Below are 22,500 nucleotides of genomic sequence, written 5' to 3' on the forward strand. Positions count from 1 at the left end.
ATCCCCTTCCTCTGCACTGGGATCCCCTTCCTCTGCACTAGGATCCCCTTCCTCTGCACTAGGATCCCCTTCCTCTGCACTAGGATCCCCTTCCTCTACACTGGGATCCCCTTCCTCTGCACTGGGATCCCCTTCCTCTACACTGGGATCCCCTTCCTCTACACTGGGATCCCCTTCCTCTACACTGGGATCCCCTTCCTCTGCACTGGGATCCCCTTCCTCTACACTGGGATCCCCTTCCTCTACACTGGGATCCCCTTCCTCTGCACTGGGATCCCCTTCCTCTGCACTGGGATCCCCTTCCTCTACACTGGGATCCCCTTCCTCTACACTGGGATCCCCTTCCTCTACACTGGGATCCCCTTCCTCTACACTGGGATCCCCTTCCTCTGCACTGGGATCCCCTTCCTCTACACTGGGATCCCCTTCCTCTGCACTGGGATCCCCTTTCTCTGCACTGGGATCCCCTTCCTCTACACTGGGATCCCCTTCCTCTGCACTGGGATCCCCTTCCTCTGCACTGGGATCCCCTTCCTCTACACTGGGATCCCCTTCCTCTGCACTGGGATCCCCTTCCTCTACACTGGGATCCCCTTTCTCTGCACTGGGATCCCCTTCCTCTACACTGGGATCCCCTTCCTCTACACTGGGATCCCCTTCCTCTACACTGGGATCCCCTTCCTCTGCACTGGGATCCCCTTCCTCTGCACTGGGATCCCTTCCTCTGCACTGGGATCCCCTTCCTCTGCACTGGGATCCCCTTCCTCTACACTAGGATCCCCTTCCTCTGCACTGGGATCCCCTTCCTCTGCACTAGGATCCCCTTTCTCTATCAAGGAATGAAATATTGATGAAACTGAAGTGAATAAACCACCTCTGTATGTGCCACTCCTGTCCATACAACTCGCTAGACCTCAGCAGAACACGGCACTACACTCAAATCTACTGCCGTAAGTAATGACACCAGAATGAATTCGACTCAAATGTGACTTTACTGTATCGTAACAACCAGACGAACGCTTCGTCGTAAAATAAAGGGGTTTCCCCTGACGTATATGATCAATACATCACTATGCCCTAGGTTTGCAGAGGCTCATCTCTATCCCCGTGGCCCTAGGTAGGTAGGTGGGAGAGGGGAAGAGGGACAGACCCCGCAACTGAGGTACGACCCTTGAGTGTATGATGATGATGAGGAGGGATTGGCCCTTTAACCCGAGCTTAAGGGTCAGGTTAATATAAGGGCCAGGTCACTACACGCGAGGGTCGCGCCTTCCTCCTTACCGTTCGTCTTCGACCAAGACAGACCAAGCCAACGTGTGCTTTATGAACAACGTGATGAGAACGTTCAGTGGGTGGTGCTGGTACCCACTGGGCTGGGCCAAGCCAAGGGAAGTCCCAGTGACGGATACTCAGTGGCTCAGGCGCCAGATAGAAACCACTGTGATCAATGTACGCGTCAGTTACGTACGCCATTTTTCACAACAGCCTTAAATACACTATGGTCTATGATGGTATACAGTATAATACAATATACAATGTGACATAACAATAGTTCCATTGGTGTACTTCAAGTGCTGTCTACCGGTCTAGATATATGTATAATAAAGTCTATCTATCTATCTATCTATCATTAACGACACCATTACGTCTCCAGATTTGGGGTCCCGAACCCCACAGACTGGGGAGGGGCGTGGACGTCCGGCTCCCCGTAAACATTTCCTATATATATATATATATATATATATATATATATATATATATATATATATATATATATGCAAGCGTGAAAAGTCACCTTCAAAGGGAATGTATATTACTTGAGTCGAATCTCGTCGGAAAACCTCTCGCTCCATATGAGCGTTCATCCTTACCCTGCTACTGAACGAAGCGCAGCCTTGAAACAGCGGGGAAACCCCCCCCCCCCTGGAAAGGAGGTTAACACACGTGGTACCATAATACACACGTGGTCGACTTCAGTGGAGTCCAGTGACCATGTCAACACCGTGGGTGTAGTACGCCACACACGGTAGGTTAATTTCCCCCTCTGTAACGACCCGACCCTCACCCCCTCACCCCTCACCCCGACCCCTCACTCCTTGTGCTGATTACGGCCCAGGGTGAGGAGGGCCGGGGGAAGGGGGGGTTAGACGGATGGCGGGAGGGGAAGGGAAAAAAATGAGTAAATGGGGAAAAAAGGAATGGCATGAGGTAGGGGGAAAAGAGGGTGGGGGGGATGGATGGAAGAAGACGGAGGAGGAGGGGATAAAAAAGGAAGAAAACGTGATGGAGGAAACACGAGGGAGAAAACGAGGAAGAGTTGGGGGAAGGGAGGCAGGTGGCAGGGAGATAACGAGGCTGACGGGGTAAAAACCTGCCCCACATATCCATACAACAGAAGGGAGGGAGAGAGTGGGTGAGGGAGGCAGGGAGGGAGTGAGGGAGGCAGGAAGGGAGTGAGTGAGAGTGAGTGAGGGAGGTAGGGAAGGAGGGAGTGAGTGAAAGTGAGTGAGGTAGGGAGGTAGGGAGTGAGTGTGAGTGAGGGAGGTAGGGAGCGAGTGAGTGTGAGTGAGGGAGGGAGAGAGTGAGTTAGGGAGACAGGGAGGGAGAGAGTGAGAGTGAGTGAGGGAGGGTGGTGAGGGAGGTCATGACATGGGAGGAGAACCAGTCCAGGTCAAGGGCAGTGGCCCGCCCTTCCCGGCCACCGGGAAAAACTGTAATTAACCCCGCATGCGGAAGTGGCCCGGCTGGTGTGGGGTGGGGGGGCCTCCCTACATGCCGCAGGGTCGGAGACGCCACCCACCGCCGCCTGCGGCCCAGCTGGACAGACGAGAAATAATCTCAAATGACAGACAGGAAGAGATGCAAAGAAGAGACAGACAGACGGACAGACAAGGGGAGAAAGCAATTAGGGTAAAGGAAAAGAAAAACAAACATTTGACAAAAAAAATACCGCGTCTTCTTCTGGGACGAAGATACAGAAAGCTAACCAAGAGGGACCAGTCACTCAGGGCAACACAGAGTCGTGCAGAATCAGGCAGTCAGGGAAAATATGAGCAATCAAGAAGAATGAAAGGTGGGAGGGAGGGAGGAGCCATGTGGAGGGAGGGGGGCAGGCGCCATACAGAGGGAGAGAGAGAGATGGAGGGAGGGAGGCGCCGTACAGAGGGAGAGAGAGAGAGATGGGGGGAGGGAGGGAAGGAGCGGCCATACAGAGGGAGAGAAAAAGATGGAAGGAGGGAGGCGCCGTACAGAGGGAGAGAGAGAGAGAGATAGGGGGAGGGAGGGAAGGAGGGGCCATACAGAGGGAGAGAGAAAGATGGAGGGAAGGAGGCGCCGTACAGTGGGAGAGAAAGAGATGGAAGGAGGGAGGGGCCATACAGAGAGAGAGAGAGAGAGAGAGAGAGAGAGAGAGAGAGAGAGAGAGAGAGAGAGAGAGAGAGAGAGAGAGAGAGAGAGAGAGAGGAGCCATACCATGCACACGTCAACACCAGGTGGCAGGTCGGCAGGTGATGAGGCACGACCCACTCTGGTGGTCAGGTGTCGCCAGGCGTCAGGCATGTCTCTGTGGTTCCCTCTTATCTGGTGATGACGTGCGGCTCAAGCAGACCCGGAGGGCGCGGCAGATCAGCCACGGTCACTCAGGCATCACCACTCCCCCTCCGTCATCACCACCCACGCGCGCCATACCCTCCCTCCGCCCCGTGACTTATTTTTGGCGGGAGAGGGAGGACCCGCCGCGCGCAAGATGACGTCACAGGCATCAGTAAACATTTAAAAAAAAAGAAAGGACGAAAAACGCAAAGAAGACGGATGATAACCCGCCATTAATATAAACCCAAACCTCACCCATTTTGCACATCACAGCTCACCTCCCAGTGTCACTGCCGTCCCCCCACATCTCAACAACACTTCCGCCAAGACCGTGACGGACATTTTTGGCGCGAAAAATCTGTAAACAACTTTCGGCGCGGGAACAGCTGGGTGGCGAGACGCTGGCGAGGGAGAGCCCCAGGGAAAGGTGGGCTACGCCCGTACCAGCGGTGGGAGACCTGGTGAAGTCATGTTCTACGGTTCGTTTTACATGAGAAATGAATAATGAAAAGACAGAGTCACTTCCCGGAAACGTACTTCGAACTCATGTCGCTAATTCATTCACGCAAGTCGCAATACGTCATGCGCAGGGGTGCCATGTTGATAATTTCAAAACGGGTAGGGCCAACCACACAAACGTTTTCGTCCATAATCAAGATTTCTCTTCAATACCAGACGAAATTTTAGAGAGAATGGGCCAATATCTAACCCCCTTTATACTCTCTTACAAATGGTCTGTTGATATAATAGGGTCGAGAGGCAGATGCTGAGGACAATCTATGTGAAGTAAAAGGGTATGCTAACAGACCACCGTACAGCCAGGTATGCTAACAGACCTCCGTACAGCCAACTATGCTAACAGACCACCGTACAGCCAATTATGCTAACAGACCACCGTACAGCCAGCTATGCTAACATACCACCGTACAGCCTGGTATGCTAACAGACCACCGTACAGCCAGCTATGCTAACAGACCACCGTGCAGCCAGCTATGCTAACAGACCACCGTACAGCCAGCGATGCTAACAGACCACCGTACAGCCAGCTATGCTAACAGACCACCGTACAGCCAGCTATGCTAACAGACCCCCGTACAGCCAGCGATGCTAACATACCACCGTACAGCCTGGTATGCTAACAGACCACCGTACAGCCAGGTATGCTAACAGACCACCGTACAGCCAGCTATGCTAACAGACGACCTTACAGCCAGCTATGCTAACAGACCACCGTACAGCCAGCTATGCTAACAGACCACCGTACAGCCAACTATGCTAACAGACCACCGTAAAGCCAATTATGCTAACAGACCACCGTACAGCCAGCTATGCTAACAGACCACCGTACAGCCAGGTATGCTAACAGACCACCGTACAGACAGCTATGCTAACAGACCACCGTACAGCCAGCTATGCTAACAGACCCCCGTACAGCCAGCTATGCTAACAGACCACCGTACAGCCAGCTGTGCTAACAGACCACCGTACAGCCAGCTATGCTAACAGACCACCGTACAGCCAGCTATGCTAACAGACCCCCGTACAGCCAGCTATGCTAACAGACCACCGTACAGCCAGCTGTGCTAACAGACCACCGTACAGTCAGGTATGCTAACAGACCACCGTACAGACAGCAGGACCTCAGGCCAGCTGGACGTCGCTAAGTTCATCTTGAACAAGAGACTTGAATGTAGCCCGGAATACGAGAATGTACATCTACTGAACCACAGTCTAAATTATATTGACATTTACATAATTAGTCATATAAACACTCTGGGTGCAAGCAAGAACTTTAATCAATACTGTTAAAAACTATATAATGCCCGACGTCGGCGACGCCAAATGCCACGGCGTCCGCTGCGCAAGGTCGGCGTCCACTGCGCAAGGTCGGCGTCGGTGTGCAAGGTCGGCGTCCGGTGCGCAAGGTCGGCGTCCGGTGCGCAAGGTCGGCCTCGGTGCGCAAGGTCGGCGTCGGTGCGCAAGGTCGGCGTCCGGTGCGCAAGGTCGGCGTCGGTGCGCAAGGTCGGCGTCCGGTGCGCAAGGTCGGCGTCTGTGCGCAAGGTCGGCGTCTGTGCGCAAGGTCGGCGTCCGCTCCGCAAGGTCGGCGTCGGTGCGCAAGGTCGGCGTCGGTGCGCATGGTCGGCGTCCGCTGCGCAAGGTCGGCGTCGGTGCGCAAGGTCGGCGTCCGCTGCGCAAGGTCGGCGTCGGTGCGCAAGGTCGGCGAGGTTGACAATGCGGGAGGTTTCCGTCCCTCGGCGGGAGACGTGGGAGTACTGCGCGTGTCTCCCGCCCAGCGGCGCCAGCTGGCATACGGTGCGTCCAAACTACCATCAACGGATGCGCTACGACGCTTGTACACGACGGTACGACCCTCCACCACGTCGGTATGACCTTAAAGTACGACGGTACGATCCTAAACCACGTCGGTATGACCTTAAAGTATGACGGTACGATCCTTGAGCACGACGGTACGATCCTTGAGTACCATACGACCTTGAGCACGTCGGTACGACCCTTGAGTACCAATACGACCCTGAACACGACGGTACGATCCTTGCCCACGTCGGTACGACCCTAGAGCACGAGGGTACGACCCTCACCGCTCATCCTAGCCAGACACGAGGTAACGCTGTGTTCACAGGAGGCAGCTCGTGTAACACGAGACATACCACATGCTCAGCGGGCGTGTGTGTGTGTCTGTGTGTGTGTGTGTGTGTGTGTGTGTGTGTGTACTGTGATCAGTGTCACACAGCTGTGATCAAGGTCGTCTGTCTCCCCCCCCACGACACGACACGCCCCACCTACCGGCCGACGCGACCCCCGACCTTGAGGGAGGAAGGCGTCCTTCGGCTACCGTCGTCTGCCGACGAAGACTTCTCACGCTATTAAACGCGTCCGATGGGAGAGCCCAGAGGTCCCCCCCAAAATGTGAAACACGAAGGTGGGAAAACATTAATAATAACTTCACTTGAGTCTAACCTACCACTGTGATTTGACGGTCATAATGTAATCTAATTATGTAACCTACATTAATATAGTGTAACACAGGCTACCATTATCTTACAATGTAATCCTGAGTTATATAATACTATAATGGTGGTATATAACAATGTAATCTATGATAATAATGAAATTTAAACCAATATAATAGTGAAATTCAGTCTAATATAATAACGTGCTCTAATCTGGTAACGCAATTTACTTTAACACATTAATGTAATCAAGAGTAATATAATAATCCAACCTAAACTAACCTAATGTTATCTAGATCAATAATACAACACTGAAACCATAGCCAAATACAATGGTGCATCCAAGGATGATAGCACATACTAGCCTAACACGACAATGTAATCTATGTAACTACCTAACCTAGCCCAGCATACTCTGGCCCAAATATAATCTACATTACGTGAGTCATATGTAATGTTTATATGTAGGTTAGCCTAATAAAATGTAATTAGGCTTAATGTAAATAATTCCGACTTAATGCAGTTAAGTAATTCGTCCCAAACACAATCAAATATAATCTAACCTAGTTTTACGTGCTTTAAACTAATATAATCATGTATTTAGACCTATTTGTAACTACATAAACCATGAACCCCGATCTAAAATTAGTATGATACCTGCCTAGTATATGACAATGTAATCAGACAAAACATAATTATGTAACCTAACACGATTACATAATGCGACTGAATATAATTAGGTAATCAGACAAACCATAATCATGTAACATGATTACATAATGCGACCGAATATAATTAGGTAATCCGACAAAACATAATTATGTAACCTAACACGATTACATAATGCGACCGAATATAATTAAGTAATCCGACAATTTAAAGAAATCCAGCCATATAACCGAACGGGATTTTTCCAGGACTTCTCGACCTCATGGAAGGCTGACGCCGTCAGCCCCGACGCCAGCAACGCCAGCCTCGACGCCGACGTCAGGCGACGCCTGCAATGCCAGCCCCGACGCCGCCAGCGACGCCGACGCCAGGCGACGCTAGCAACGCCAGCCCCGACGCCGCCAGCGACGCCGACGCCAGGCGACGCCAGCCCCAACGCCGCCAGCGACGCCGACGTCAGGCGATGCCTGCAATGCCAGCCCCGACGCCGCCGCCGACGCCAGGCGGCGCCAGCCCCAACGCCGCCAGCCCCGACGCCGGCGGACCGAGAGGAAAGCAACGAACTAGACTTATGAACACTTCCAGCCAACACAGTCAATATTGGTACTAACAAGAAATGTTAAATTTAACGTTATGTTCAATGGAATGATGAAATTAACATGATACCTTCTGGAATTATGAAATTAACATGATGCCTTCTGGAATTATGAAATTAACATGATGCCTTCTGGAATTATGAAATTAACATGATGCCTTCTGGAATGGACCTCTGAAAAGATGAAATTAACATGACGATATCAGGAATGATGAAATTAACATGATCCTGTCTGGAATGATATAATTAACATGACCTGGAAATACAAAATTAACATGAAGCCCTCTGGAATAATAAGATTAACATGTAGACCTCTAGAATGATAAAATTAACATGATGCTCTCTGGAATGATAAAATTAACATAAAGCTACCTGGAATGATGAAAGGATCAGTACATGATCAGAACTTATATAAGAAACAGAACATATCACATATCAAAACGTTAATATTTAACGTAGGAAAATAAACAAAATAACTAAGCAAAATGCACACTTGGTTAACAGGGAAGACATAAATGTAACATCAGGGTTGGGGGGAAGTTAACCAATTTAACACGTGCCGGCGCGTCCTTCTTGGCAGCCGCACGTGTTAATCAACGAGGGGGTGGGGGGAGCACAACCCCCCCATCCCCCGCCTTCCCCCAGTGGGGGGGGGGGGAGGGAGGGCAGGAGCCGGAAACAAGGGGCAATACGTAGAGAGAGAGAGAGAGAGAGAGAGAGAGAGAGAGAGAGAGAGAGAGAGAGAGAGAGAGAGAGAGAGAGAGAGACTGGGGGGGGGGGTCGTGTTGAGTGACAGGTGGGCACAGCTGGTGGCAGGGACCGCCGCAGTACAGCCAACACCTGCCCACACTTAACACCCTCATTACCACATGTCCACTGTCAAGTGGTCAATCTACATGTTTATCTGGCAACTGTGTGTGTGTGTGTGTGTGTGTGTGTGTGTGTGTGTGTGTGTGTGCTGGAGCTCCCTCTCGTCCAGAGGACATAAGTGGATACAGGTGGCGCCAATGAGTGTAAGTGGGCGTTGGTGGGATTGAGTTATGTCAAATGATTGTAAGTGTTGTAATGGTTTCGGTGGTGTGGTATAAAAGGCCTTAGCTGAGTGCCACGCCAATGCAAATGGGTTTCAGTGGCGGGGGCGAGTGCCGCCACTGTACGTGGGTGTAGGTGGGGGTGTACGATATGTACGTAGGTGGTAGCGGAGATTTACCATAGGTGTGTGGTAAGGATGGACAGTAAGTAGACGAAGGTGGTAGAAGGGAAGCAGTAGATATGTGTGTTACTGGCGTACTGTAGGTGGGTGCAGGTGGTAGAGAGGGCACAGGTGGGTGCAGGAAGGCAGTGGGGAGGGGTGTGTGGTGTAGGGAAGTACGCATGTACCGGAGACGGGTGGAGGAGGAACCATGCACATGACGGAGGTTTGGTGGTTACTGACCCGTCATGCAGGGGGAGTACATCTGGTAGGCCTGGGTGTCGCGCCCCGTGCTGATGAAGCAGTTACCCACTGGCTCACGCCGGGTCTTCTTGATGCTGAACCACACGTAGCGCGGGGCACACGCCTGCAGGAGATACAAACAGACAAACACATGACACACACGTCACACATACGTACTCACTCCAGGAGGGTAAAACTCCCACTACATTCACCCCCCCCCCCCCCCCATACATTATAATGCTATATATGAGAACTGAGAAGGCCCACTGTAGCCAAGGGCAAGACCCACTGGAGTTGTGTAAAACCATGACGCAAGACACTAATGTGATCATAAAACAAAACAATGGTTTAATATACAGTGAAAACCTCTATAAATCATCGTTAACTCATTTATGTTTATAACGTACCAGTTATTCCACTGCTCTTAATACTTTAACTTGATATCACATATGATGGTCAACAATGAAAAATGTGAACACCAATATGATTAAACAAACTGTTAAGTGATACAATCACTTGATCATGATGATTATCAAATACCAAAACTACGATGGTACAACCCTGAACAAGATGGTACAACCTGAACACGACGGTACGACCCTTGAACACGACGGTACGACCCTTGACCACGCCGGTACGACCCTTGAATACGACGGTACCACCCTTGATCACAACGGTATGACCCTTGAACACGACGGTACGACTCTTGAATACAACGGTACGACCACTGAACACTAAAATTTCGTCCTTAAGCACAACGGCACAACCTCTGAACACATCTTTACGACCCTTCTGTATTACCATACGACCCTCGAGCATGACGACCACACTTCTGACCCAATCCGTACCTGACGTTTCAAAAACAAATACTTTATTAACACACAAAGTAATCAGGATCTAAAATGTCTACATAAGTTAACCATAAATTCAACTGTATTTACGAAAGGTCCATGTTATGATTAATCCCATTTTCTGTTTTTCTTGTGCGTTTTCTCCATTTCAGGGGAGACTGTAAGCCACCGACCTGGCTGGGGTCTGGCCGGATGAAGGTACAACTCATAAATTAAGACGGATGGTAATTAAGACATGGCTGGAGGACGTAACTGATATTGATGATGCGAAAGGCTGCTGGGATTGTGTTTTTAGATGGGGTTAATTAGTGGTCATCAAGGAGGCTGGAGAGAGAGAGAGAGAGAGAGAGAGAGAGAGAGAGAGAGAGAGAGAGAGAGAGAGAGAGAGAGAGAGAGAGAGAGAGAGAGAGACCCCCATCCCGTTAAACCCCAAAATACACAACAATTATTAGTATCTCGCAAGTGTCGCATAACAATAAAGTTAAGCGAGCGTACCAAAGGTTTGAGCACACAGGGGGCGGGCCCAGATGCCATGATAAGTCCATCGGGCGCCCGCCTCACGTACCCACCAATGACAACAAACATGGCCGACTCCACCTACCCCCCGCCCAAACAGGGCGCGCAGTGGGTGATGACAGCAGCGCGCTTCCTGCCCTCTTCCGGCCACTGATGGCATTACTACCAGACGCCGCTGCAAACGTGTTTCACGCCAAATATACATTTTTTTTCCTCTAAAAAGTACAATTACTAGAATATTGGACAATATGCGAGGTCAATACATATGCTAGCTACATCTTACACGGTGAGGTTACGTCATGTCCAGTCTATTAGGCCAGGGAGACTGATGACGTCACTATCATACACAAACAGTGGGCAAGAAGGTTATGACGTCACAGGCGGCACGAGCCAATCACTTCCGTGGACCGCGTGACGTTGATCGTCATCTCGGCCAATCACAGAACGCCCGCGACAGTAGGCCCGCGCAGCCAAGGGTCCCTCGTGTGTGTGGGGGTTTTATGTAGTCATAGAATGATCATTAACACTAGAAGATGGTGTTAGAGTCTTCAGGTTGGTGGCTGTAGCTTGAGTTTAACGACCATAACGACCCTGGTTAAGGCTAATAGGCACACTGCCCCCCCGACCGACAGTTTGTGGAAGTGTTTGTACACATTACCGTGTGACGTAACAACCCGACCCTCATGTGTACAGTGTACAGTACATGTACTGCTGTACAGCCTCACCGCATCATGCACACGACCGTAACGTTAACACAACACATGGCAAATGTTAATATAACATCTGGTAAATGTTAACACAACACCAGGTAGAGGTTAACACAACACCATATACACGTTAACACAACACCAGATAAATGTTAACACAACACCAGATAAATTGTTAAAGTGATAAAAGTGATAATGAGTAACTGATGATTACAACCCTGGCATTAACAATGATGATGATGATGATAATGATAATAATAATGATGATATGATGATAATGATGATAATGATGATAATAATAATGATGATAATGATAATAATAATAATGATGATAATAATAATGATGATAATGATGATAATAATAATGATGATAATGATGATAATAATAATGATAATGATAATAATGATAATGATACGTAGGATGGGTGAGTGAGCGCTGATGTGGTTAGTTTCTGACGTATGGAAAGAGGACGAGGGAAGACGGTAGGATGATGTGGGGGGAGGAGGGAGGATGAGCGAGGTGGGCGGCGTGCATGGGATAGAGCGATGTGGACCATTGTGGTATACGGGGGGCGCGAGCGACGACGGACGGTCTGTCGGTGGGGTGAACCAGACCATGCGAAAAGTGGTGAACGGAAACCACACAGAGAGAGAGAGAGAGAGAGAGAGAGAGAGAGACGTCTGTGAGTCTCCGCTTTCCGTACAATGTACAGCGCAGCCAGGGAATGGATGTATGCAAATTAGGCCACTGTTCGTTTGTTCCTGGCGCCACCTTGTTAAGACGGGAAAATGGCGAACAAGCACAAACAACAACAAAAATAGTTACAATAACAAATGATATAAATAATAATAATAATAATGATAATAATAAAATAACCATGATAATGTTAACGCCACCATGGTGAAGGTCGTATCCCATTTCCCAGGGCGACAGTACAGAGTGTAGTAGTAAGTTTCCTGTGGAAGCTGTGTGTGTGTGTGTGTGTGTGTGTGTATGTGTGTGTGTGTGTGTGTGTGTGTGTGTGTGTGTGTGGGGTTATGACGTCACCTCCTACTGTGTGGAGTGTGGCGGGGGAGGGGGAGGGGCTAAGGGGGAAGGGGGGTTACCTGATGAAACCCCCCCACATCCCCAATCACTCTTTCCCCCCTCTCCTTCCCCCCCTACGATAACCCACGCCTTCCTCCTCCCCAAATCCTGGGGACTCCTTCGCACCCCCTTACCTCCCCAAACCCCGTCCCCCACATCAGGACTCCCAAACATACCCCCCCCCCAACCACAACCCTGCTCGCGGCCCCTCCTCCACCATCCGGGGATTCTGACCCCACCATCCCCCCCTACCCCCCCTGGGTACGAATACTTGATAGCTATATCAACAGCTCTCTCTCTCTCTCTCTCTCTCTCTCTCTCTCTCTCTCTCTCTCTCTCTCTCTCTCAGTTCAACCCCTTCCTCCACACAGTTAACATAGTCCAACGGCAGATAGGCAAGCAAGGAGGTCTCAAAAAAGAAAATAATAATAATAATAATAATAATAATAATAATAATAATAATAATAATAATAATAATAATACCAACACCTACCCTTGGACCCCAGTCTCTCACTATCCCCTATCCCATCCAGGCACTGTCTCCCACTATCCATGTGAGATATCTCGAGGCGTGAGAGACATGGCCACTGTCTCTCTCCCCCACAGTGACAGCAGGTGAGAGTGACACACACAGACACACACACACACACACACACACACACACACACACACACACACACCTAAGGTCCTAGGTAGAGGGTCTGGCCTTAACATTATTTAACAGACCCCCTTCTTCATCCGTCGCCATATAACCTCAATATATCTTCTTAACTCCGTTTACAATTACGTTCTGTGAGACTGACGGCCGCAGTAAACAACATACGTCATACAAAAGGCGATATATTCGACCCTGATATATTCACCTCACCAGCCACCAAAGACACGTCAGTACACTGGACTATATATACAATACACTCCTTTCTCTGGTGTGTGTTGTGTATCACGTCTCTAGGTCGCTTTGCGAGGGGTTTTCTCTCTCTGTGGCCCGAGGCTTGTACATAACCATTCAAGACTCCATACTGCGTTCACACGTCATCATATATATATATATATATATATATATATATATATATATATATATATATATATATATATATATATATATATATATATTCTTACATTTCAGCAAACTGAAATACACTATGGAAATGACAATTAAAATATATATATATATATATATATATATATATATATATATATATATATATATATATATATATTTTTTTTTTTTCCATACTATTCGCCATTTCCCGCATTAGCGAGGTAGCGTTAAGAACAGAGGACTGAGCCTTTGAGGGAATATCCTCACTTGGCCCCCTTCTCTGTTCCTCTTTTGGAAAATTAAAAAATGAGAGGGGAGGATTTCCAGCCTCCAGCTCCCATATATATATATATATATATATATATATATATATATATATATATATATATATATATATATATATATATATATATACACACACACACACACACACACACACACACACGTCTAAAAGAAAATACAAGTTCACGGAAGAGCCATTCGTCAACACACACGACAGAGGGGCGTAACCCAGAGCTTCACCTGTGGAAGTGATTAGGGAGACATACTGATGTGTCGCGGAGGCAAAAAATACAAGGGTGGGAAGGTGGCGCTGACAGCCTTACGGGCCCCGCCCTTCGTCTCCGTCAGCCCTTGGAGGGAGAGCACAAAGACCACGTCAGCTGGGTAGTGTCCATCTGTAGTAAGCTACAGCCATGTACCCACTGTAATGTGTACATTCCTGTATGTGTAACTCTTGACACACTGGTCTCTGTTCTAGATGATTACAGTAAAATATGTAGGTTAAATACATGTGTACGTACATATCACGTACCTGTGTGCGTGTGTGTGTGTGTGTGTGTGTGTGTGTGTGTGACGAGACACATATAACACATGGTGTGGACACATATATATTCTGGTATCTGGTCCGGCCATGTGAACCTGACACTGAGGAGGGATCCGGTGGTCCGTCCACAGCATCCATACACTGTACCGTCTTTACGGCGGGGAGAGAGAGAGAGAGAGAGAGAGAGAGAGAGGTCGGGGTAGATGATGGAAGTGTGGGGCAGAGAAGGACAGTACGGTACAGGGATGGCGAGGGTGAAGATGGTGGATGACGAGCAAGATGGCGAAGGAGATTATGGGTGGAGGAAGATGGCGAGGGAGATTATGGGTGGAGGAAGATGGGACGTCGAGAGTGGAGGACTACAGATGGGAGGGAAGGGGACGTGGAGCTTACGGGGGAAGGGGGGGTGATGGTGAGGGTCATGAGACTAATGATAATGATGGTGATAAATGATGGGTAGTGATGATGGGGCGGTAATGATGATGGGGCGGTAATGATGGGTAGTGATGATGATGGGGCGGTAATAATGATGGGGCGGTAATGATGGGTAGTGATGATGGGACGGTAATGATGAAGGAAGAGGAGGAGGAGGAGGCTGGGTGGGTGTGTGTGGGTGGGTGGGGGTGGCGTGGAGACGTACGACGGAGAAACGATAAGAGATAATGAAGGGAGGGAGGGAGGGAGGGAGGGAGAGTGTGAGGGAGGCCATCGTAAAGTAGAGGGAGACCCCCGAGAGCGGCCTGGGATAACATGGCCGTAAACATGACAACTCCATGTGTGGCGGGCGGGAGGGCTGGCTTCACGGTGGTAACCATCCCTCACCCCTCACCAGAGAGAGAGAGAGAGAGAGAGAGAGAGAGAGAGAGAGAGAGAGAGAGAGAGAGAGAGAGAGAGAGAGAGAGAGAGAGAGAGAGAGCATACTGCCCTGATCCTTGATGTAAGCGATCACACTGCGTGACCCAGCATGGAATGTTGCCATATTGCATCCCCTTCTCCCCTCCCTCCCATCTCTCCTTCCACTCCCCACTCTCACCCACACACTCTCACCAGGACCAGAGAGAGACCCTACCACCCACACACTCTCACCAGGACCAGAGAGAGACCCTACCACCCACACTCTCACCAGGACCAGAGAGAGACCCTTCTGTAACGTATATCGACGAAGAACTGTCACAACCAACCAGTATAAAACCTCCTTAAACATACACGCGGTAAGAACACTTCTAAGGTTTTAAGGATTTTCAGATTATACAACACTTTACTGACGTATAAACGATGCTCAAAAAAAAAAATGAGTCTGAAGTAACCAGTGGGTTACTTCAGAACCTGGGCGACAAACGTGGGCTCTCTGTCCATGTTTGCTTCAGTCAGAACGAGTCGGTTTGACCACCTGAGTCGAATCGTTTCGAAGTTCTACAGTGAAGCACAGCGAACTACGCCAATAATGTCTGTGAAAAACCACCACACCTTTTAAGTACAGTAGCAAATGAATGTATGTTTCTGACACTATGACTTTTAAGAAACCTTATCAAAGAGTCATCTGAAGGTTCATGTTCACGATGGTATATGATCCGAACGGTTCCGAAACATGGTGATAAGCGACTATGAACACGTATGACACCATTCCATAAAGTACTTACTCAAATATGAAATTAATGGATGATGTACAATATTTATCTATATCTATATCTATATTCCAAAGGAAGGAAGAGAGAAGGGGGCTGGATGAGGATGTTTCCTCAGAGGCCCAGTCCTCTGTTCTTAACGCTATCTCGCTGACGCGGGAAATGGCGAATAGTATGAAAGAAGAAAGAATATATATATATATATATATATATATATATATATATATATATATATATATATATATATATATATATATATATATATATATGACTGAGTTTGGTAAAGTGTGTGAAAGAAGAAAGTTAAGAGTAAATGTGAATAAGAGCAAGGTTATTAGGTACAGTAGGGTTGAGGGTCAAGTCAATTGGGAGGTAAGTTTGAATGGAGCAAAACTGGAGGAAGTAAAGTGTTTTAGATATCTGGGAGTGGATCTGGCAGCGGATGGAACCATGGAAGCGGAAGTGGATCATAGGGTGGGGGAGGGGGCGAAAATCCTGGGACCCTTGAAGAATGTGTGGAAGTCGAGAACATTATCTCGGAAAGCAAAAATGGGTATGTTTGAAGGAACAGTGGTTCCAACGATGTTGAATGGTTGCGAGGCGTGGGCTATGGATAGAGTTGTGCGCAGGAGGATGGATGTGCTGGAAATGAGATGTTTGAGGACAATGTGTGGTGTGAGGTGGTTTGATCGAGTAAGTAACGTAAGGGTAAGAGAGATGTGTGGAAATAAAAAGAGCGTGGTTGAGAGAGCAGAAGAGGGTGTTTTGAAATGGTTTGGGCACATGGAGAGAATGAGTGAGGAAAGATTGACCAAGAGGATATATGTGTCGGAGGTGGAGGGAACGAGGAGAAGTGGGAGACCAAATTGGAGGTAGAAAGATGGAGTGAAAAAGATTTTGTGTGATCGGGGCCTGAACATGCAGGAGCGTGAAAGGAGGGCAAGGAATAGAGAGAATTGGATCGATGTGGTATACCGGGGTTGACGTGCTGTCAGTGGATTGAATCAGGGCATGTGAAGCGTCTGGAGTAAACCATGGAAAGCTGTGTAGGTATGTATATTTGCGTGTGTGGACGTATGTATATACATGGGTATGGGGGTGGGTTGGGCCATTTCTTTCGTCTGTTTCCTTGCGCTACCTCGCAAACGCGGGAGACAGCGACAAAGCAAAAAAAAAAAAAAAAAAGAATTCATATGAGTCCACGGGGAAAATGAAACACGATAAGTTCCCAAGTGCACTTTCGTGTAATAATCACATCATCAATATGACTTGAAGGACTGACGGCCAGAGTTACCTAGCAGGTCCATCTCCGACATCACCACCATCATCAACACTGCTATCTTCACCATCTTCGCCATCACACCACTACACTACCACCATCACCACCACCACTACATGCTACCCACACATCCTGGCCCAGAGCAACGTCTGCACCACACACCACACCTTCACCACACGTCCCCCTGCAACTTGCCGTTACACGCAGGGACGCTGCAGGCCAGAACAGACAGATGGGTCTAGTGAGACTCACACAATGCCAGCAGATTATGAGATGTATACACACGCTCACCTGGACCTACCTCATCATGCTGTCAGAACAATCCCTCGAGCACGACGGTACGACCCTCAAGCACGACGGTACGACCCTCGAGTACGACGGTACGACCCTCGAGCACGACGGTACGACCCTCGAGCACGACGGTATGACCCTCGGCCACGACCTCGAACATGACGGTACGACCCTCGAACACGACGGTACGACCTCGAGCACGACAGTACGACCCTTGAACACGACGGTACGACCCTCGATCATGAAGGTACGACCCCCTGAGCATGATGGTACGATGCTCGAGCACGACGGTACGACCCTTAGGGCCACGATGGCCCGGGCTTTGACTTTAACCCTTCCACTGCCATATCCACATCTTTCTCTTCACTTATCTGTACAGTGGAGGACAGGACAGTGGCGTCTCCTCCGTCCACAGACACGGGTCTCTCGAGGAGTTGAGAGAGTGAGTGAGTGAGGGAGGAGAGGAGAGGAGAGGGGTCGGGTGAGAGGGGAGAGTGAATGGTCAGATAACGTCTATAGAGCAGTTGTGTTGTGTTGAGGGAGGCAATCACTGATAAGACGAGACGTGTGTGTGTGTGTGTGTGTGTGTGTGTGTGTGTGTGTGTGTGTGTGGGAAGGAGGAGGGAGGTCTGACAAGGAACCGTATGTGAGATGGGAGGATGGGAGGGATGAGAGACGTGGGAGGAGGAGACACCAGGACTGGAATGAACTACATCTCGGGGCATCTACTCGGCGAGGTACTGGGAGCAACAGCAGTAGTCTGTCACTCCACCTGTCCTGGTGTGTGTGTGGGGGGGAGGTTAAGTCATGGGGGAGGAGGAAGAGAGGGTTCGAGAGAGAGAGAGAGAGAGAGAGAGAGAGAGAGAGAGAGAGAGAGAAGGGCCGCTGACGACGGCCCAGTAAATAACGGAATGATTCATATCAATAAACACGGATAAGAAAAAGAAAGAAAGAAAGAAACACTGAAAGGAAGAAACAAACAAACGCCTGGTGTCCTCTTTTTCGTGTGTGTGTGAGAGAGAGTGAGAGTCTCTCTCTCTCTCTCTCTCTCTCTCTCTCTCTCTCTCTCTCTCTCTCTCTCTCTCTCTCCCTCGCGTCACATGCTGGGTGGGTTGGGCTCACCATAACGGGACGCCCTTCCCCTCACGGCATTTCCACCGGAGGCGAGGCGCGCCAGCAGTACCGACTGCCGGACATTTCCGCTGGTGAGAAACGTTTTCCCGTTAAACGTTCTCACCCAGTGGTTCCTCCCACTTGCCTCAGTTAAACGTTCACATCCAGTGGTTCCTCCCACTTGCCTCAGTTAAACGTTCACATCCAGTGGTTCCTCCCACTTGCCTCAGTTAAACGTTCACATCCAGTAGTTCCTCCCACTTGCCTCAGTTAAACGTTCACATCCAGTGGTTCCTCCCACTTGCCTCAGTTAAACGTTCACATCCAGTGGTTCCTCCCACTTGCCTCAGTTAAACGTTCACATCCAGTAGTTCCTCCCACTTGCCTCAGTTAAACGTTCACATCCAGTGGTTCCTCCCACTTGCCTCAGTTAAACGTTCACATCCAGTGGTTCCTCCCACTTGCCTCAGTTAAACGTTCACATCCAGTGGTTCCTCCCACTTGCCTCAGTTAAACGTTCACATCCAGTGGTTCCTCCCACTTGCCTCAGTTAAACGTTCACATCCAGTGGTTCCTCCCACTTGCCTCAGTTAAACGTTCACATCCAGTGGTTCCTCCCACTTGCCTCAGTTAAACGTTCACATCCAGTGGTTCCTCCCACTTGCCTCAGTTAAACGTTCTCATCCAGTGGTTCCTCCCACTTGCCTCAGTTAAACGTTCTCACCCAGTGGTTCCTCCCACTTGCCTCAGTTAAACGTTCTCACCCAGTGGTTCCTCCCACTTGCCTCAGTTAAACGTTCGCACCCAGTGGTTCCTCCCACTTGCCTCAGTTAAACGTTCTCACCCAGTGGTTCCTCCCACTTGCCTCAGTTAAACGTTCTCACCCAGTGGTTCCTCCCACTTGCCTCAGTTAAACGTTCTCACCCAGTGGTTCCTCCCACTTGCCTCAGTTAAACGTTCTCACCCAGTGGTTCCTCCCACTTGCCTCAGTTAAACGTTCTCACCCAGTGGGTCCTCCCACTTGCCTCAGTTAAACGTTCTCACCCAGTGGTTCCTCCCACTTGCCTCAGTTAAACGTTCTCACCCAGTGGTTCCTCCCACTTGCCTCAGTTAAACGTTCTCACCCAGTGGTTCCTCCCACTTGCCTCAGTTAAACGTTCTCACCCAGTGGTTCCTCCCACTTGCCTCAGTTAAACGTTCGCACCCAGTGGTTCCTCCCACTTGCCTCAGTTAAACGTTCGCACCCAGTGGTTCCTCCCACTTGCCTCAGTTAAACGTTCTCACCCAGTGGTTCCTCCCACTTGCCTCAGTTAAACGTTCGCACCCAGTGGTTCCTCCCACTTGCCTCAGTTAAACGTTCACATCCAGTGGTTCCTCCCACTTGCCTCAGTTAAACGTTCACACCCAGTGGTTCCTCCCACTTGCCTCAGTTAAACGTTCGCAACCAGTGGTTCCTCCCACTTGCCTCAGTTAAACGTTCACACCCAGTGGTTCCTCCCACTTGCCTCAGTTAAACGTTCACACTCAGTGGTTCCTCCCACTTGCCTCAGTTAAACGTTCACATCCAGTGGTTCCTCCCACTTGCCTCAGTTAAACGTTCACACCCAGTGGTTCCTCCCACTTGCCTCAGTTAAACGTTCACACCCAGTGGTTCCTCCCACTTGCCTCAGTTAAACGTTCACACCCAGTGGTTCCTCCCACTTGCCTCAGTTAAACGTTCACACTCAGTGGGTCCTCCCACTTGCCTCAGTTAAACGTTCACACCCAGTGGTTCCTCCCACTTGCCTCAGTTAAACGTTCACACTCAGTGGTTCCTCCCACTTGCCTCAGTTAAACGTTCACACCCAGTGGTTCCTCCCACTTGCCTCAGTTAAACGTTCGCACTCAGTGGTTCCTCCCACTTGCCTCAGTTAAACGTTCACACCCAGTGGTTCCTCCCACTTGCCTCAGTTAAACGTTCGCACTCAGTGGTTCCTCCCACTTGCCTCAGTTAAACGTTCACATCCAGTGGTTCCTCCCACTTGCCTCAGTTAAACGTTCGCACTCAGTGGTTCCTCCCACTTGCCTACTGGGGATATAATTCGTAGTGTAGTGGTTTACTTTCCACTGTCCATGAAATGGTCTACTTCTAGGTTACTCTGTAGTGTACCTAAACAATAATTAGTTCAAAATTAAAAACCAAAAATTATTTCTTCCTCACTCCATGTCTTGTGCGACCACACAGCTCACAAGAATGATCATATCCTCCAGTACCCTCCTAACTGTATCCAGTACCCTCCTGACTGTATCCAGTTCCCTCCTAACTGTATCCAGTACCCTCCTGACTGTATCCAGTACCCTCCTGACTGTATCCAGTACCCTCCTGACTGTATCCAGTACCCTCCTGACTGTATCCAGTACCCTCCTGACTGTATCCAGTACCCTCCTGACTGTATCCAGTACCCTCCTAACTGTGTCCAGTACCCTCCTAACTGTATCCAGTACCCTCCTGACTGTATCCAGTACCCTCCTGACTGTATCCAGTACCCTCCTGACTGTATCCAGTACCCTCCTGACTGTATCCAGTACCCTCCTAACTGTATCCAGTACCCTCCTGACTGTATCCAGTACCCTCCTAACTGTATCCAGTACCCTCCTAACTGTATCCAGTACCCTCCTGACTGTATCCAGTACCCTCCTGACTGTATCCAGTACCCTCCTAACTGTATCCAGTACCCTCCTGACTGTACCCAGTACCCTCCTGACTGTATCCAGTACCCTCCTGACTGTATCCACTACCCTCCTCACTGTATCCACTACCCTCCTCACTGTATCCAGTACCCTCCTCACTGTATCCAGTACCCTCCTGACTGTATCCAGTACCCTCCTGACTGTATCCACTACCCTCCTCACTGTATCCACTACCCTCCTCACTGTATCCAGTACCCTCCTGACTGTATCCAGTACCCTCCTGACTGTATCCAGTTCCCTCCTGACTGTACCCACTACCCTCCTCACTGTATCCACTACCCTCCTCACTGTATCCAGTACCCTCCTGACTGTATCCAGTACCCTCCTGACTGTATCCACTACCCTCCTCACTGTATCCAGTACCCTCCTGACTGTATCCAGTTCCCTCCTGACTGTATCCAGTACCCTCCTGACTGTATCCAGTACCCTCCTGACTGTACCCACTACCCTCCTCACTGTATCCACTACCCTCCTCACTGTATCCAGTACCCTCCTGACTGTATCCAGTACCCTCCTCACTGTACCCAGTACCCTCCTGACTGTATCCAGTACCCTCCTGACTGTATCCAGTACCCTCCTGACTGTATCCAGTACCCTCCTCACTGTACCCAGTACCCTCCTGACTGTATCCAGTACCCTCCTGACTGTATCCAGTACCCTCCTGACTGTATCCAGTACCCTCCTGACTGTATCCAGTACCCTCCTGACTGTACCCAGTACCCTCCTGACTGTACCCTGTACCCTCCTGACTGTATCCAGTTCCGTCCTGACTGTATCCAGTACCCTCCTGACTGTACCCAGTACCCTCCTGACTGTACCCTGTACCCTCCTGACTGTATCCAGTACCCTCCTGACTGTATCCAGTACCCTCCTGACTGTATCCAGTTCCCTCCTGACTGTATGATCCCATCCAGCTCCCAGTACCCCTCCAGCCAGTTCCCACACTCGGTCCCGGGGCCTCCAGCACACATTCCCTGTCACCACAGAACTGGTGTGTTTGTGTATGCTGTCAGCATCAGCCATGTCCTCACTCATGCTATTCGATTCATCCACCAATATCATACTGTGATAATGTCAGCATCAGCCATGTCCTCACTCATGCTATTCGATTCATCCACCAATTTTACACTGTGATAATGTCAGCATCAGCCATGTCCTCACTCATGCTATT

General features: G+C 49.4%; 1 protein-coding gene across 4 annotated transcripts in view; it reads right to left on the reverse strand.

Moving 5' to 3' along the window:
* The window catches only part of LOC139751310 (integrin alpha-PS2-like), a 243,819-nt gene that overhangs the window by 71,531 nt on the left and 149,788 nt on the right, over positions 1-22,500 (reverse strand). For all 4 annotated transcript variants that reach the window (XM_071666648.1, XM_071666646.1, XM_071666647.1 and 1 more), the window contains exon 4: positions 9,263-9,386. In XM_071666648.1, coding sequence (XP_071522749.1) covers positions 9,263-9,386 — 124 coding nt within the window. The remainder of the gene's footprint in view (positions 1-9,262; positions 9,387-22,500) is intronic.

This window comes from Panulirus ornatus, chromosome 11, assembly GCF_036320965.1.
Source record: "Panulirus ornatus isolate Po-2019 chromosome 11, ASM3632096v1, whole genome shotgun sequence".
NCBI classification, from domain to species: Eukaryota; Metazoa; Arthropoda; class Malacostraca; order Decapoda; family Palinuridae; genus Panulirus; species Panulirus ornatus.